Here is an 18,006-nt window from a genome sequence, read left to right as displayed (position 1 = left end):
GCTACCCTCAGTTTGTTCTCTGTATTTAAGAGTCTCTTGTGGTTTGCCTCCCTTCCTCTCTGTAACTATCGTTTCCCCCCTTCCCTTCTCCCATGGTCTTCTTGTTCAGTTTCTCAAGTGCACTTTGAAAATCAGGAATGCTGTCTTCAGTATGCTTTCAGGTGTAATTATAGTTAATATATGCCCAGTTTATAGAGGCTGGATAGCTTTTATGCTTTAGATCTTTTTTTTTCTTAGTTTATTTATTTACTTTGAGAGAGAGAGAGAGAGAGAGCAATTAGGGAAGGAACAGAGAGGGAGAGAGAATCCCAAGCAGGCTCCATGCTGTCAGTGCTGACAGGGCTCAATCTCATGAACCACAGTTCATGACCTGTGTTCAGATAATGACCTCAGTTGGAATCTAGAGTTGGACACTTAACCGACTGAGCCATCCGGTCCCCTTGTTTTAGATCTTTAAATCCTAGCCTTTGGGGATTTTGAATGAAGATTAAAGATAATCTTGCCATTAGGCCACTCCCATTTCCACTTCTTGATTAACATGAATCGTCTTCCCAATTTCCCTGCTGTAGGCTTTCACCCCAACCCATCCACTCCCCACCATCCACCATATTCTCTGCTTTCTTCTCTGTTACATATAAATGCCAACAGCTCCACTTATACGTTTAATCCTACCTCTTCCTACCTTCTTGGGGATTTTCTGTTGTAATCTCCTTCTTCACTGTCATCTTTTCTCTGGTCTGCTGGATCAGCATATAAATATATTTTTTTATCTTCTACCAGAATTATTAGCTATTTATTGAGTGCCTAATTTGTACTACTAAGTGCCTATTAAGGCACTTAGAACACATCAGTGAAAGGGAAAAAATTTTCCTTTCCTTGCATTCTGGTAAAACAACCTGGTTGTTCAAAGACCTGGAGCCATCCTTGGTTTCTCTTTTCTTTATCCTTCACATCCCTTTGGATGGAGCTCCTGTTGGCTCTGCTTTCCGAAGTTCTGTACCCCCTGATACAGAACCATGTCACCTCCCTTACGGATTCCCACAACAGCCTCACAACTCATCTTGCTTCCCCTCCTCCCCATTTACCTTTCAAAGAGCAGTAAGAGTGTTAATTTTGAAAAGTAAATTTTATTGTTACCTACTTGCTTAAAATGCTCTAGCCCCTGCCTTCTTCTGCTTCACTTACAACCACATTGTTACATTCTTATCCCAAGCACCAGGGTCTTCTTGTCACTTGAGCGTTGTCAAGCTTGTGATCATCACAGTACCTTTGTTTTTCCTCTTTTCTTTGCCTAAAACACTCTCCCTTTTCATCTTTTTATGGCTTTGGTTTTTTCTTATTCAGATCTTAGCTCAAATGTCACCACCTCAGGAAGTTCACTTTAAGTAGTCACCAAGGCAATTTTTCTCTATCACATAATTGTGTCTATTTTTTTTTTTTTAGTTCCCAAGTTTTATTCAAGAATTCATACAAAATGTTCCAGATAAATGAGTTTTAATCCACCTCTTCCTCCTCTTTCTCATCCTGGTTAATCCGGAAGTAACACAGTTTGTAACTCTCTTTGCTGTTAGCAACTACTCGCAATGAATCACAGGGATTATTCTTCATATATATATTTTTTATGTTTATTTCTTTATTTTGAGAGAGGGGGGAACAGAGAGAGAGCGAGCATGCACAAGTGGGGAAGAGGCGGAGAGAGAGGGAGAGAGAAACAATCCCAAGCAGGCTCTACACCGTCAGTGCAGAGCCCCATGTGGGGCTCAAACCCAGGAACCATGAGATCATGGCCTGAGCCTAAGTTGTATGCTTAACCAACTGAGCCACTCAGGTGCCCCCTTCAAATATTTTTTTGATGAGTTATTTCGAACACCATTTGGAAAAAAGAACCTCAGAAGTTACTGTAATCTTGTTTTTGTTCCTTTCAGTGGTTAGAGCCCCTCCAACTGAGATTCCCAGATTTTCCATTCATTTTGATTCTCTAAACTGCTCAAATTTGGCAGCCTCCATGATTCCCTCTTCTCCAGGGTGGGTGCAGTCAAGGGCAAACTTCATAACTTGCTGCTTCTTCCTTTTTCTTTTCTTTTTTTCTTTTTTTTTTTTTGGCCCCCTTTCACCAGAAACTTTTTCACGGGCACCATGGTGGCAGTGGAGGCAGAAAGCACTATTGTGTTCTATTTGTGTGTGTGTGTGTGGGGGGGGGTGCCCATCACAACCTGAAGTTATGCTTTTATCTGTGTTTTTATTTGCGTCTTCCTGCCTCCCCTCTCCCAGAGTGTGTGCGTTGTGAGAACAGCACCTTGTCTATCTTGACTACTGCTGTGTTCCCTGTAATTCTGACAGTGTCAGGTGTATCCAAGGGGCTCAAATCTCTGGAAAGAACACCCTCTGGAAAGAACACTCAAATCTCTGGAAAGAATTAACAGAATTCTTCTTATGAAGCCAAGCCTATCTCTATGTAACTTGCACCCATCCCAGCTCTGTGATTTAGGGTGGCAAAGAGCCATCTATGTTTTCTCCCTAGATCAGTCTTTCTTCCTGAAAGACTTCCTGTCTTTTGAAAACAGCCCTCATTTCTGCTCTAATTGTTCTCTGTTTAGTAACAAGCATCTCCAGGTTTTCCTCTATATTTTGATAAATAACTTGATTATTTTTTTCTTATGGTTACTAATATATATTCATTATAAAACAAAGACGGAAAACGTTGCAAGATATAACAAAGGAAAAAATCCATCTTTATCCTACCATTCAGAACTAACAAATTAAAGCATTCTGTATGTATATAGATGAAGAAATTTGAATTATGTTCTGTATATAGTTGTGCGTACATTTTCTTCACTTAACTTTGTCATAAATTTTCATGTCATTAAATATTTTAATTCTTTTTTATTGTGGTAAAATATACAAAGCATAAAATATGCCATTTTCACCATTTTTAAACATATAGTTCAGGGGCATTAATTACATTCACAGTTTTGCGCAATCATTGCCACTCTTTACTTACAAAATTTTTACATCTCCCCAAACAGAAACTCTGTACTCATTAAGTAATAGCTCTCCGTTGTTCTGTCAAGCCCCAATGTGGGGCTTGAAACCATGAACTGCAAGATCATGACCTGTGCCCAAGTTGGATGCTTAACCGACTGAGCCACCCAGGTGCCCCTACAGCCTTTTATATTTGCTCAAATAGTTACTTTTTAAAAATGTTTTCATTTTTTATTTTTATTTATTTTTGAGAGAGAGAAAGAGAGACAAAGCACGAGTGAAGGAGGGCCAGAGAGAGGGAGACACAGAATCTGAAACAAGTTCCAGGCTCTGAGCTGTCAGCACAGATGTTGAACTCACAGACTGTGAGATCATGATCTGAGCCAAAGTCAGATGCTTAACCAACTGAACTACCCAGGCGCCACTCAAATAGTTACTTTTACTGGACAAAAGAAAGAATGTCAATGAAGAGGTAGAAATTATAAAAAAGATTCTTTAGAAACAATTTCTTTTGGCTACTTTTCATATTTTCTGTCTTTTTATTGACATTTTCATTTTGTTCATACATTGTTTCCTAATTTCTTTGAGCATATTTGAAAGAGTTGTTTTAGGGGCGCCTGGGTGGTTCAGTCAGTCGAGCGTCCGACTTCGGCTCAGGTCACGATCTCATGGTTCGTGGGTTCGAGCCCCACGTCGGGCTCTGTGCTGACAGCTCAGAGCCTGGAGCCCGCTTCGGATTCTGTGTCTCCCCCTCTGTCTGCCCCTCTCCTGCTCATGCTCTGACTCTCTCTGTCTCAAAAATAAATAGAAACATTAAAAAAAAAGAGAGAGTTGTTTTATAAATTTTTTTAAACATTTATTTATTATTGAGAGACAGAGACAGAGCATGAGCGTGGGAGGGGCAGAGAGAGGGGGAGACACAGAATCCGAAACAGGCTCTAGGCTCTGAGCTGTCAGCACAGAGCCCGACGTGGGGCTCGAACTCACGAACCACGAGATCATGACCTGAGCTGAAGTCAGACGCTTTACTGACTGAGCCACCCAGGCGCCCCTGAAACAGTTGTTTTAAAGTCTTTGTCTAACATATCATATGACTTCACTCATATGAGGACTTTAAGATACAAAACAGATGGACATAAGGGAAGGGTAGCAAAAATAATATAAAAATAGGGAGGGGGACAAAACATAAGAGACTCTTAAATATGGAGAACAGAGTGTTACAGGAGGGGTTATGGGAGGGGGGATGGGCTAAATGGGTAAGGGGCATTAAGGAATCTACTCCTGAAATCATTGTTGCACTATATGCTAACTAACTTGGATGTAAATTTAAAAAATAAATTTAAAAAAAAAGCTGGGATTTGGAAAAAAATAATCAAAGTCTTTGTCTAGTAAGTCCAATGTCTGGGTGTCCTCAGAGGTTATTTCTGTGAACTTATTTTGTTCTGCTGAATATTATAATGTCGTAACTCTGGAAATCCAGATAACTCTGGAAATCCCCCTTCCCCAGGATTTGATGGCTTTTGTTCTGCTAGTTTTTGAAGGCTGTCATAGTCCATTTGTTTGGTGACTTTCCTAAACTATTTTTTGCAGACTGTATCAGTTGCCATGTATGGTCAATGAAATCTCTGTTCCTTTAGCTTTTGTTTAGCTAGTGTTTTTGACAGAGATTTTCTTGACTTCCATGAGTGTAAAACCATGAACAAAGAACAACCTCTCCCAGTCTTTGCACATTTGTTCTGTGCTGGGGCCCTTCAACACTCAGCCAGTCTTGTGCTGAGTGCAGAGATCATCCAGAGCTCAAAACTGAGGGGCTGTTCCAGTCTTTCCTGAGTGGGTAACTTGCCTTAGGTGTGTGCATGGTTTTCTATAGTCCCCAAAATACACATATGTTTTTGAAAGCCATAATTTTCCAAAGAAATGTTCTTTAGCTTTTCTTTATCATAGCTATTATTTTATGTCTCAACTGCCATCTTTTGCCCCAGGTGATTGTGGGTAGTTGGTGAGCCTTACAGTTGTTTTCAAGCAGTGGATGCTGCTGCCCTGAGTTCAGTCTTGCATTAGGTGAAACAGAGATGAGCGCCTTGCACCAGTCCTTCAGGTACCCCCAGACAGGTTAGAACGGACATACCCAATGGATGCAGTTTGCTCTTCCTCTCTGTGACCAGAGACCAGAGTCCTCCACTGGGAGGGCCAATGACTGACTTTGAGATTGCCACTGAGCTGAGGAGGGGTAGGACAACGGCAAGTACAGATGTCACAAAGCTTTCCTACCATTTTTAAGTTGCCTTTTTCTTGATTCAGCATTTGTTTGACTGCTGTAAACCTTTGTTGTTCAGAGTTCTGACAAAGTTAGTTTTGATAGTTTCTGCTTGTTTTTCAATGTTTCTGTGGAAGGATGGGACCTTAGGGCTGTCTGCTTTGCCATTTTTTCCGATGTCACTTCTCATTTTGTCATTGAATATTTTTTTAAGTTTATTTAATTTATTTTACTTAAGTTTATTTATCTGAGGATGAGAGAGTGAGCAGAGGAGGGACAGAGAGAGAACAAATCCCAAGCAAGCTCCACGCCGTCAGTGCAGAGACCAAGGCGGGGCTCGAACTCATGAACCACGAGATCATGACCTGACCCGAAATCAAGGGTCAGATGCTTAACCAACTGAGTCACCCAGATGTCCCATTGTCACTGAATATTTTAAAGCATTGCTTCTTAGCGACTGCCTGTTGTTTCATTATGTAGATGTACCATAGTTTACTGTAAGTGATGCACTAAAGAACATCTTTCTACATCTCTGATATTTTTAGCTTAAGACAAATTTCCAGAAATGGAATAACCATGTCAAATGTTATGAACATTTTCTGGTGTTTTCATATTTATTGCCAAATTGCCCTGCAGAAGGTTTGTGTCAGTGTACGTTTCCAGAAGCAGTGTATAAGAGTGCACATTATCATCATGCCCTCACCTATAATTTGATGGACTTTGCCTATTTAATAGGCAAAACTGAACCACAATTTCTTTATCCATTCATCAGTTGATGGACATTTAGGCTTTTCCCACAATTTGGCTATTGTACAGAGTGCCGTGGCAATGAGAAAGAATGAAATATGGCCCTTTGTAGCAACGTGGATGGAACTGGAGAGTGTGATGCTAAGTGAAATAAGCCATACAGAGAAAGACAGATACCATATGCTTTCACTCTCATGTGGATCCTGAGAAACTTAACAGAAACCCATGGGGGAGGGGAAGGAAAAAAAAAGAGGTTAGAGTGGGAGAGAGCCAAAGTATAAGAGACTCTTAAAAACTGAGAACAAACTGAGGGTTGATGGGTGGTGGGAGGGAGGGGAGGGTAGGTGATGGGCATTAAAGAGTGCATCTTTTGGGATGAGCACTGGGTGTTGTATGGAAACCAATTTGACAATAAATTTCGTATATTAAAAACAATAGCCCAAACCGAAAGCATTTCATGATTGTTTTTGTCTTCTCCCTTAAGAATTGCTCCTATGACTTGAGTTTGAAGCCATTCATTGTATTTTGTTCCCTCAAAACCCTGATGTACTCCAGTTTGTCAGTTTCCTTGGCTGTGTGGGCCCAAGAATTTACACTGTTCTTCTGATGAAGAATACAGTATTTTCCTTCTCTCACAAGCATAACACTTGAATTTATTTTGTAGTGAATTTGAATGGTGCCTACCCCAAGCTGGTGCCCTTCAGGCCTGCAGGACGGCTGATCTCCCCACCTCTGCTGCTCTCTGTGATTCTCAACATTCTTCTCAGCTTAGCCATGCACATTGTGGGCTTCATTCTGGTTCAGAGGCAGCCTTGGTATTCCATGGAGATGCACAGGTACTATCACAGCTCTGATGCCGGCTTCTCACATCCTAATTTCCATCAAACACGGTCTGGCCCTTATGACAAGAAGCAAAGGGTTCTTCATTCTTCTGGAGGCGTTGGCTTTCTTTCAAGTCCCTTGGGGAATTTTCCAGTGATCTTCTCTCCTCTGTAGCACAGTTTGAGGATGTTATCCATTGGCACTTACTTTTGCCTGTCTTGTGTGATAATGATCCATGACCTTCTTTTACACCTAGGGTGACCATGCGTTATAATTTGCCCAGGCAGCCCCAGTTTGAGCCTGATATCCCAGTGAAATTTTTTAAATTAATTAATCGTTGAAGTATGTTTGGCATACAATGTTACATTAATAACAAGTTATCAATTCGACCATTCTATACACCATTCCTTGCTTACCATGATATGTGGTGCCCATCTGTCACCATATATTAATATGCTATTTTTGATTACAGCTCCTATGCTGTAATTTGCATCCTCATAACATTCATTTTATAACTGGAAGTTTGGACCTCTGAATCCCCTTTATCTATTTTTCCCACCCCTTCCACGCATGTCTCCTCTGGCAACTACCGGTTTTGCTGATGCTACTAGTCTTTTCCTTTCACATTCAAATATGCTCCTGTTGGATGATAAATTATATGGTCACCCTATTTATCAATATTCAAAGATCTTAAGCCACAAGAGGAAAAACTCATGGCTTACTCATCTTTTTCCCACATAACCTTACTACACATGAAGGGTACCCAAATTATTGAATAAATAACTTGTCTATCTATCTATCTATCTACCTATCATCTATCTATCTTTTATCTATTCATCTATCCAAAATATAGATCTATCTGTGTTGGTTTCTTTCCCCTTATTTCTCAGTATATTCTTTCCCAAAGTGTAGGTAATTACAAAAGCACTGAGGGCATGGAATCCTGTAGTTACCAGTGCTCCATAAAGACCTGTCATCTTCGTTCATTACCTTTTTTGTTTCTTTTTTAGTGCCTGCACAGTGCAAAATGAAAGCATCTCAAAGTTAACCATTTCTCCCACTGCTTCAGAAAAAATTGGAAGTAATGGTGCCTTCACAAGCTTCGAAAACACTACCATATGGTTCTTGGGAACAATCAACTGTATCATCGTGGCTCTTATTTTCTCTAAAGGAAAACCATTTAGGCAGCCCATATATAAAAATTGTGAGTAGCGTTGTACCAGATCAGAGGTGATGGGTCATCAGAAGAACAGACATGCCCAGGTCACTCGGGGAGCAGCAGCGGAGTTGATGCTTATCTGGAGCCCTTGACTTTATACTCCAGGGCTCTATAAACACATTTGGCAGCCTCATTCTTTGCTCCTTTCCTCAAAGCTGCATTAAATTCTAGGGCTTCTTCCTCTACCTCTTTCCTTCACCGGAAGTTTGTCTCCAGGTGTCCTTTCATGGCACCACTGTAAATTGGGACGAGTCATTTATTTCCTCACGTGTCAGTACTTGTCGGAATTCATCTGGGAGGAGGTGGAGAGAGAGAAGTGTCACAACATTCAGTTGGAACATGTCTCTTGCCATGAAGACAATGGTTAAGATGGCATTGTGTGGTTGGCAGCCTGGGAGGGGGTCCAGCCTGAAGGAACCTGGCTATGGTAATTGTGGAGGCTCTTGGCCAAAGTACATGCTACCTCCTTACATTCTGGACTGGAGTGCGGTGTGTGTTAGGAGAAGTGGGTGACCTGGTTACCCTGTGAAACATTCATTTGTATACATCCCTACCTATCAAATTGGGAACATTTAATTAATTAATTATTTAGTTAATTATTTTTACCTTTACTTATTTATTTCGAGAGAGAGGGAGAGCATGAGCACTGGAGGAGCAGAGAGAGAGAGCGAGAGAGAGAATCCCAAGCAGGCTCCATGCTGTCAGTGCAGAGCCTGATGTGGGGCTCGAACCCATGAACTATGAAATCGTGATCTGAGGCAAAATCAAGAGTTGGATGCTTTAACAACTGAGCCACCCAGGCACCCCTAATTGGGAAAATTTAGAAGCATAAGTTGAAGGATCAATGTCCTCATAAGAATTAGTTTATTTAGAGAAAATTATTTTGCCTTTCTCCTTCTTGGGATGAGAAAGCAGTCAAATGCTTACCTCTACATTACTGAAATTTAAATATTTGTTTATTTACAGCCTTCTTTTTTTTCCAGAATAGAATTTGAAGCAGGGGATTTGCATAAAAAGACTTGGATACTTAACTGTCTTCAAGGCATTTTTTGAAAATACTTTAGGTCAAAATTGCTCTCTCTATATTTCCCACTTTTATTAATTGAAACTTACAACATGCATGTGAAAATTTCCATCTGCTTCAAGGACATGCATAGAAATTGTGGAGGTGAGACCCATTGCATAGAAATGAGTACTTTCCATTTATTATGCTGTGTTTGGATGTAGGAATCAAGTAAGCTTAATCAGTGTTAATCTAGAATATGTCTGTCAATAGATGTGAAACTCCGTATATACTCCAATTTCTCTAAATGATAGCTTGTGTTCTTATTTCCTCAGATATGTTTGTCCTTGTGCTGGTCATACAGCTGGGTGTGTGTCTATTCATTCTATTTGCTGATATTCCAGAATTATACAGGCGTTTGGATGTAAGTCTTATCTCTGGGCTATGATGATGGTGTACTGTTATATAATACCCTGACTGCAAGAAGCAGGTCACGGTGGCAATTGACATGGACTCGTGACACTGATTATCCTTTTGGAATAGTAGAGTTAAAAAAGAATACTACATTTGTATTTTTTTTTTAATTTAAGCCAGCCAGGAAATAAGATTCTGTCTAGTCTTGATTTCAAATATTTCAGAAGCATTGACCATTTTTCTTTTAAAAGATCCCTGTAAGAATGGAAAAATCTATATACATACACTGTTTCCAGCGTAAGAAATTTTTTTCCCCTAAGCGCTTCTGTTTTGAAGCTGTTGAAAACAGTTTGCCTATAACACTTTTTCTGTTAATTCTCAAATCTGTACTTACATCTTTTAAAAAAAATCTCTATAATAAAGATGTGTTTGTATGTTCATACTTAATGTCTGCAAAACTTGTTTGCAAAGAGCCATAACTTACCTCATGAACTCTCTTAGAGTGTGTAATTTTGAGGCAAATATCAAAATCTATGAGACAATTTTTACATATACAAGCTAGGGGAAATGTGTATTTCAATTCCTTTAACCTATACTTTTGAATTAGAAGTTTATTATTACCAAATGTCCTTTAGACCAATAAATAGAATACAGAAGAGATGGTAAAAGGGAATGGACTTTTTTTACTTAGTGCTACGTGAGCCTGCCTGCCCACCTCTCCAACTCAAACACACGTGTCATGAAGGCCAAGGTCCTATCTTATTCAGTTTCATATTACCAGTGCTTAACATAACCCATGGCACGTAAGGGCAGTAAATGACTGATCCTTGTAGATCAGGTTCCTAAATGGAGATGAGCACTGGAAGCTCACAGTTCATTGCAAACCAGCAAAACCTTCACCAACCCTTCTTGACACGTGACATACAAACTCATGTCTACATTCGGTTTTCCTTGTGATAATTGTATCACTGTGGTTAACAGCGTAATTGCCACTATTGTTAAATATGTTCATGAATTTGAGTAAGCAGTCATGGAGATAGTCTTTGGCTGCTAGACTTCTAAGTGAGTTAAAACTTCTTAATCCTGCAGAAGTTAGGGTTAAGATATGTTGGGTTTAGTCACACTCTTTAAGAGGAAAGAGTCTTACAGAGAGGCTGATTCCTCTGGTACAACAAAATAGGGAGCTTATTTAGTTTTGGGGGGACCTGTGTGGGGTCATTGCCAACATGACTGCCAAGGAGTCTGCAGAGAATTATTGCTCACCCTAAAAATAATTATTTTTCTTCTTATTACATAAAATTGTGGGTACATTCTCGAAAATGTGAATATGCAGGCAGAGAAAATTATAACAGTATTCACTCTATCCTTCCATCTTTGAAACTTTGTATATTATAAAAGTGCATTGACTGATTTATCCAGTTTACTTTAAATGGAATCATGCTGTTTTGTAACCTAGTTATTGCTCACTTTAAAAAATTGCATTTTTTTTTAAAAAATAGAGATACATTCACAACGTTTAATATTCAAAAGTTAAAAATTTCTGTCCTCTCATCCTTTTTCCCCTGCTACCAGGTCTCCTCGCTGGAGGCTACTGATGACAACACTTTATTTTATACACTTTTATTTTTATACACATATTTTATACATATGCCTACACACACACACAGACACATATATATATTTCCTTTTAAAAATTTTTTTAAATGTTTATGCATTTTTTGATAGAGACAGAGCGTGAGTGGGTGAGGGGCAGAGAAAGAGGGAAACACAGAATCCGAAGCAGGCTCCAGGCTCTGAACTGACAGACATAGCCTGATGCAAGGCTCGAACTCACGGACCGTGAGATCATGACCTGAGCCGAAGTCGGATGCCCAACCGACTGAGCCATCCAGGCGCCCCATATATATTTCTTATATGTGTATTCTGCCACATTCTTACACAAATAGCAGACTATTAAATTTGTCCAGGTCTTCTGAGCTGAAGATGGCAAAATGAGATGAGATGTGTGAGCAAGCTATGGAGGAAATGCCTGTAGGGGCAAAAAGACGAGGAAGCCCAAAGAGAAGGGGAGGGTGGCACCTTATGATGTAGGTCTGACCCCCATGAAGGAGTGACGGAAGGAGGGCCAGAGGGGTAGGGTTTCAGATTGCAGTGCAGTTCTAAGAAAGCCCAGCCACAGTTGCCCATCACAGGTATCTAGTATCTTATAAGAATGAGTGTGATTAGAAGACCTGCCATCCTCAGGTATTAGCTATGAGCAACTCATGAGGAGTGTGGGCTCAGGGTAGATGTGGTGGGAGATTCCAAGGGTAGCACTGGAGCACCTGCTACTTACTCTCCTGGCAGGAGACCCTCATGGGGCATGCCCATGGCTGCCCCGACCACACACGGTTCCGCACCACGATCTTTCATGTTACAGTGTATTTTGGTAATTGTCCCACGACAGTACATAGAGCTTCCTCATTCCTCTTTTTACGTTAATATATTGTTTCAATATACATATAGGTACCATAATTTATACGCAGCCCCGTTGATAGACATTAGGTTGCTTCCAATGTTTTGCTATTCCAAACAAAGCTGCAATAAAATAACTTTATACATATACCATTTCAGGCATGTACAAGTCTGTCTCTAGGATAAACTCCCGGAAATGGTTTTCCACTTTTAATTTTAATGGCATTGCCCTCCATAGAGTTGTACCAGTTTATAATCCCCCCAGTGTAGAAGGCAGTATATGAGACAGTGCCGGGTACAGCAGTGTGCACTTGGTGTCATTTCATCCATCCATCCATTCATTTATCTAGCCAGACATCCATTCCCATCCAGCTCCACTTGCCCCACTGGTGAGTACCCTTGTCATGGCACCATCTGTGCAGCTGTGCACACAGCCCTGAGGGTAAAGCCCTGGCTCGGGGCTGCAAAGCAGGGCTCAGCTGAGGGGAGATGTGGCACCAGAGAGACAAGGGCAACACTGCCCCTGTCACATTCGACTTGTGTACCATCAGAGCCTCCTGGGAATAGAGCCACATTCCTGTATTCCCTCGTAAAAGCGAGCAACACAAGCAAACAAAAACACTTTTATCAAATTTGTCAAATTTTGATCGAATTGATTTCGGGAAATTGAGAAATTACAGGGGCACCAAAAAATAAAAAGGAGAAGAAAGAAAGATAAAAGAACAAAAGCAGCAATCATAGTTTCTGTTATTTTGTGTGTGCCTCTAATATGCATACATGTAATGTCTACATGTAAGCATGTCTATTACACACGTGACTTATAACCTATGAAAATGTACACTGTGAATGTGTGAAAAGCTTTCTGACATTTATTTGTCTTCAAACTAACAGTGATTCTCCATCTCCCACCAGCTTCTCTGCACTCCTCTTCTGTGGAGGGTTTACATCATCATTATGCTCAGCTCCAACTTCATTGTGTCCCTTGTGGTGGAGGTAAGTGCCCTCCGGCTTCTGATCACTGTGGGTAGGGATGGACGGGGCATTCTTTGGGAGTCTGAAAAAAGGAACAGCCTTAGAGGATAAGAGTTAGCAGTCCAAGAGGCTCCCTGCCCTGGTGACATGAGCAATGGTGCTTTCCTCTAGTGAGCTCCAAACAAGGTGTTAATTTTCTCGTCTACATGGTGGTCCTGGAGAGAATGGGATTATGATGTCTAAGGACCTGTTCGTTTCTAAAATCCACAAGTAGAGAACTGACTCAATTCGTTTTTTTGAAATTACGTATGATTCACATACTACAAAATTCGCCTTCTTAAAAAGTGTGCAGCTCACTGAGTTGTGCAACCATCACCACTAATTCCAGAACATTCTCATCACCCCAGAAGAAATCCTGTACCCATTAGCAGTCGTTCCTCATTCCCCCTTCCCCCTTCTTCACCCCTTGGCAACCACTAATTTACTTTCGGTCTCCACGCATTTACCTATCAGGACAGTTCACATAAAGGGAATCATAGAATATGTGGCCTTTTATGTCTGGCTTCTTTCACTTAACAACGTCTATTTCTTTTACTTTACACATGGGAAATAAGATTCATAGTGAGCTTTTCTTAGATTGGATTCTTCATCTCCCATTTACTCCATTTCCTCAGTGAAATGAGTTCGTGGTCTCCTTTCTTTGGCTATGTGGTTCACTCTCCTCCTTCAGCGCTGTTATTTAGACCAAAGCTTCATTCTTCAAAGCCTCCTGGAGAACAGGGGTCACTCCTAGAAAAGACATCTGTGTCAAAGGGGAGGTGAGCATCAGATTCCATCTGTCCCTAATCTGGGTGGCAATGTTTCCAGTGGCAAACACAGCCTTATGCCAGTGAGGGGGGAATCCCTGGAACCTGACTTCTCTGTAGCACCTTCCTTAACAGGCAGGGTAAAAACCACACAGGAGCCAGTGGCAGAAAAGAACATAGAATTAAGGTACTAGAGCTTCTCTCTGTGTGCATATCCAAGGCTTCTCAAACTTGAGTGGGCATCAGAGTCACCTGGAGGGTTTATTAAAACCCAGGTTGCCCAGCCCTTCCCCTAGCATTTCCGATTCAAAGGTCTAGAATAGGCACAAGTGTTTGTCAGGTGATTCTGATACTGCCGGTGGAGGGACCACACTGTGAAGTACCGTGCTAACCCGTATGGTCTCCAAAGCCACCAAATTAATAAGAGAGGATCGCATGAGTGTCCTCATACCCAGCTGCAGAAGGATGAACCTTGCCCTTTAAAGGATAATCTTGTGTTCGTACCTTGTCCCTGTCAGTGATCACATTATTTCCTCTGCCTGGTATAGCTTCCCCCAATATCTCCTTATGGGAATGCTATTCCATGCTCTATGGCACAGCAGTCAGTAGTAGTATCGTCTTCATGAATCTTTCCCAAAGCCTGGATGGGTGAGTCAAGTAACAGTGGTTTAAACAGTCAAGATATTTATTGTCTCACTTAACTGGAAGATTCGAGGTAAGTGGCCATAGAGTTGGTTCAGCAACTCAGTGGTGTCATTGGGGATCATCAATCTTTCTCTCTTCTGCCTCCCCATCTTTAGATACGGGCCTTTCATGTTTGCATGTATTGCTTATGGTGTCCAGATAGCTGCCACATAGCTGGGCATTATCTGTGTTTTGATGCAGGGAAAAAAAGAAATGGAAGGAGAGGCACCAGCAAGCTTTTTTTCCCTTAAGTATGAAACTTTTCTAAGGAAACAAAGTCATTTTCTATAGCCACCCTGCAGACTTCCTCTTATGCCTCATTGGTCAGAACTGTGTCTTATTGTCATCCTGAGGAGAAAAGGATTCTGGGAAAGTGGATCTATGCCAAACATTAGACAGATTTGCAGAGATTGTGTGTGAGTTTTTTCCTCTTAGGTGGGCAGGAAAAAGTTGGGAGGATTGTGCTATAGGTAATGGAGCAACAAAGTCTCCCATAATCCTCTAGCAGGAAGCCATTCGAATGTCACCATGTTTGCAGTTAAAAGAAAGCATAAGCCGGAAGTAGTTCACCTGGGTTGGAATCCTTTCTTGCCGCCTGACTCTGGGCAGCACTTGCAACTCCGCTTCTCTATGTCTCCATTTTCTCATCTGAAACGCCATGATAATAAGGGTACCTAACCTTACAGGGTTACTGTGAGCATGAAAGGTGAACACAGAAAAGCATGTAGTAAATGTTTGATAAACATAAACTATTATCATTATGTTATCTCTTGTGATACTTAGCATTTCTTAGTTTGTATCTATCAGTCATGCAGGCTTTCATTTGTTCATTCACTCCACAAACATTTGTTGACCCTGTGCCATGACCTAGGGTGCAATTCGAGGCAGATCCTGATGATGGAGGGGTGCTGCTCACAGTCTACAGCAAGCAAGAGGACCAGTGCTACAGTTATTTGTGTGTAGATTGTGTAAACGGCGCTGGCAAGAACTCATCTCAGTATCTACAGTGTCTAAAACCCTGCTTTATTCTAATAGAAGCTGGGTAAAGCTTTGTTCAATTATTAAATGTTAAGAAGTGATGCTGCTCGCCTCCAGCAGATGGAGAGGATAATTTGACACTCATGAAAGATTAAGTTTCTCCTTTGTTTCTCGAGTCCACTGAGAAATGGAGACCTGCGTAGATGTTCAGTGGGGGTTCCCAGCAGCTTTCACACTGAGAAATGATGCTGTGGGGTCCTAGCTCTCACCCCCAGGCTCCTGCATGGCAGTCTTCACTTATTCGAAGTTACCTTCTGCTGTCAGTAGGCATTCAGGAACAAACCAAAGCCATTTGAGTCTGTGGTTGAAGGAAGTTGTAATGGAGAATTACAGGCACTAAGATTTCATGCCCTATGAGGTGAGCAGAGTAGATAAAGACCCCAGGCTATCACGGACGCAGCAAGATGTTTTCCTCACATAGCTCTAGGTATATCTGACAGGAGATACTAAAGATTGGTGGCCAGCCTGTGACAAAGATGGTCCAGAGAGGTTTCAAGGGACAGGCATGGGGGATGACTGGCCTCCTGTTGCACAGTTCCAAATATTTCCTGGTCTGCTGAGAGGACTAAGCCTATCCCTAATCTTAGAGCAGTTTTGAATGGGATCTTATCCTCACCTTGCTTTCTCATGATCTAACCTCCAACTGAAAGGCATAGGAGCTAATCTGGATAGCTTTAATTCTTCTCGTTTTTATCACTTATGTGTTTGTGTATATATGTGTGTGTATGTATGTATGTATGTGTGAATTATTTTAGTAGCCAATCTGAAGAGCTTGTGTGGTGAAGTTTTTGTTTGTTTGTTTTATGCTTTTTGTTTTGTTTTGTTTTGTTTTGGAAATCATATTTCTTCAAGGGTTTCCTTTTGTTTCTAGTTCTACATTTAATTTATAATGTAGAGTGACAGAACAGGTTACTTCTCAGTCCTTCAGTTTCCCAATCCAGACCAGCAAAGTGAGACAGGCCATTATACTTCTAGAATTGTGATAACACTCAAGGCATGTCTTATAGCACTAAAGTCTCTGTGTGTGTGTCTCTATGTGTGTTTGGTTTTGTTTCATTTTGTTTGTTTTTTTGTTTAAAACCTGGTAAGATATCCTAGAGGTAAGTTAGACTTTAAGACCAGTAATTGGATACCTATGATCCTGCCCTATTCCAGCTCGACGGAGAACTACTGTTCTCTTTTTAATTAAGAAGGACGAAACAAAAAACAAAAAAGCAACCTGCTGTGGGAAAGTAATAATTTGTGGGGCTGAGTACAAAATGAAAAAGTAGAATAAGTCTGGCTAGGTGAGCCCTGAAGTTTACAAGATGCTCTTGAGATGGCTGTGTGGGTCTTTAACAGCCTGCTAACAGATGATCCATTTTTTGAGGCAGAAAGATTCAGACTAGCTGTTCTCTGTTATTTCCATTGGCAATGGGACTCCAATATCAAAGATGGGTGGAATTTAGGAAAACTACTACCCTGGCAAAGGTGCTTGTAGAATCCCACAGAATTGATTCTTCCAGTCTAGCAAAGATACCACTGATAGACACCAAAATGAGTTCTCATTCTGTGGGACAGCAGGCTTCTCATATTTTTTTGTTTTTCTCAAGATAACTTCTAAGATGGTTAACTTTTATGACTTACGATAAAAATGAGAAAATAACACAATAACCTCTTATACACTCTGTATTATGTTATAACTTGAGATCTGTTTGAGGCTCAGTCTAACTCATGAAATAAAATGGCAGTCCAAAATGTTTCCAAAGAGACATGTCTTCTGTAATCTTAGAAAAATGCATTGTAGTGAAATACTTGTAGATGAAAGAGGCCACAGTGGATAGGGCCACAGTACATAGCTTATTGTCTTATTTATTTATTAAAAAAATGTTTTTTGATGTTTATTTATTTTTGAAGGAGAGGGAGACAGAGCATGAGGGAGGAGGGGCAGAGAAAGACAGAGACACAGAATCTGAAGCAAGCTCCAGGCTTCGAGCTGTCAGCACAGAGCTCAAACCCATAAACCACAAGATCATGACCTGAGCCAAAGTAGGAAGCTTAACTGACTAAGCCACCCAGATGCCCCCATAGCTATTTGTTAAGTAAATAATTCATAAAGGTGGTAAAGGGAGGCATCTATACCATGCCCTGCCCTACATTGTAAGGAGAGTTACACAAAGAAGGAATTATTATTTCTAATCACTGAAGCTCAGATAAGGTAACTGATTTGTCCATAGTAGATGTCAGAGCTGGAACTTGAATCCAGATCTGTCCAGGTGTAAGACTGTGGCCCACATTCCAATTTATTGACCTGTATTCGGGACTATGCAGTCCTATGGCAGGGCACACCAAAGCCACGTCTTTCTATAAGGTAATTCCATGGGGTGTGGTAGGGAGTGGACTGCAGAATTTGAAGGAATTTAAATTTAATTTATATATGAGATTCAAAAGGAATTTCATCCTCGAGGCAGACTACTTCAAGCTATGTTTCCAGATTCTTAAAACTGGGAACTCTCTCTTTTCCCAGAAGAGTTCCTTGAGTGGAAAAGCTTGAGAGGCTGAGACCTATCTCATGAAACCACATTGGATTTGTTCATACAGGCCTCAAGTTTTTTGTCAAGCTGGATCT

The 18,006-nt window shown here is 40.8% G+C and overlaps 1 protein-coding gene and 1 pseudogene across 1 annotated transcript in view; one reads left to right on the top strand and one right to left on the bottom strand.

The window, feature by feature from the left end:
• Positions 1–18,006, top strand: part of LOC125174478 (probable cation-transporting ATPase 13A4) — a 52,414-nt gene that overhangs the window by 33,620 nt on the left and 788 nt on the right. Inside the window, exons 18-21 of the mRNA XM_047874006.1 lie at positions 6,651–6,822; positions 7,819–8,012; positions 9,366–9,454; positions 12,811–12,891. Coding sequence (XP_047729962.1) covers positions 6,651–6,822; positions 7,819–8,012; positions 9,366–9,454; positions 12,811–12,891 — 536 coding nt within the window. The remainder of the gene's footprint in view (positions 1–6,650; positions 6,823–7,818; positions 8,013–9,365; positions 9,455–12,810; positions 12,892–18,006) is intronic.
• LOC125175637 (60S ribosomal protein L22-like) lies at positions 1,495–2,138 on the bottom strand (annotated as a pseudogene).

Source organism: Prionailurus viverrinus, chromosome C2, assembly GCF_022837055.1.
Source record: "Prionailurus viverrinus isolate Anna chromosome C2, UM_Priviv_1.0, whole genome shotgun sequence".
Taxonomy (NCBI): domain Eukaryota; kingdom Metazoa; phylum Chordata; class Mammalia; order Carnivora; family Felidae; genus Prionailurus; species Prionailurus viverrinus.
This window is presented reverse-complemented; position numbering and strand designations above follow the sequence as displayed.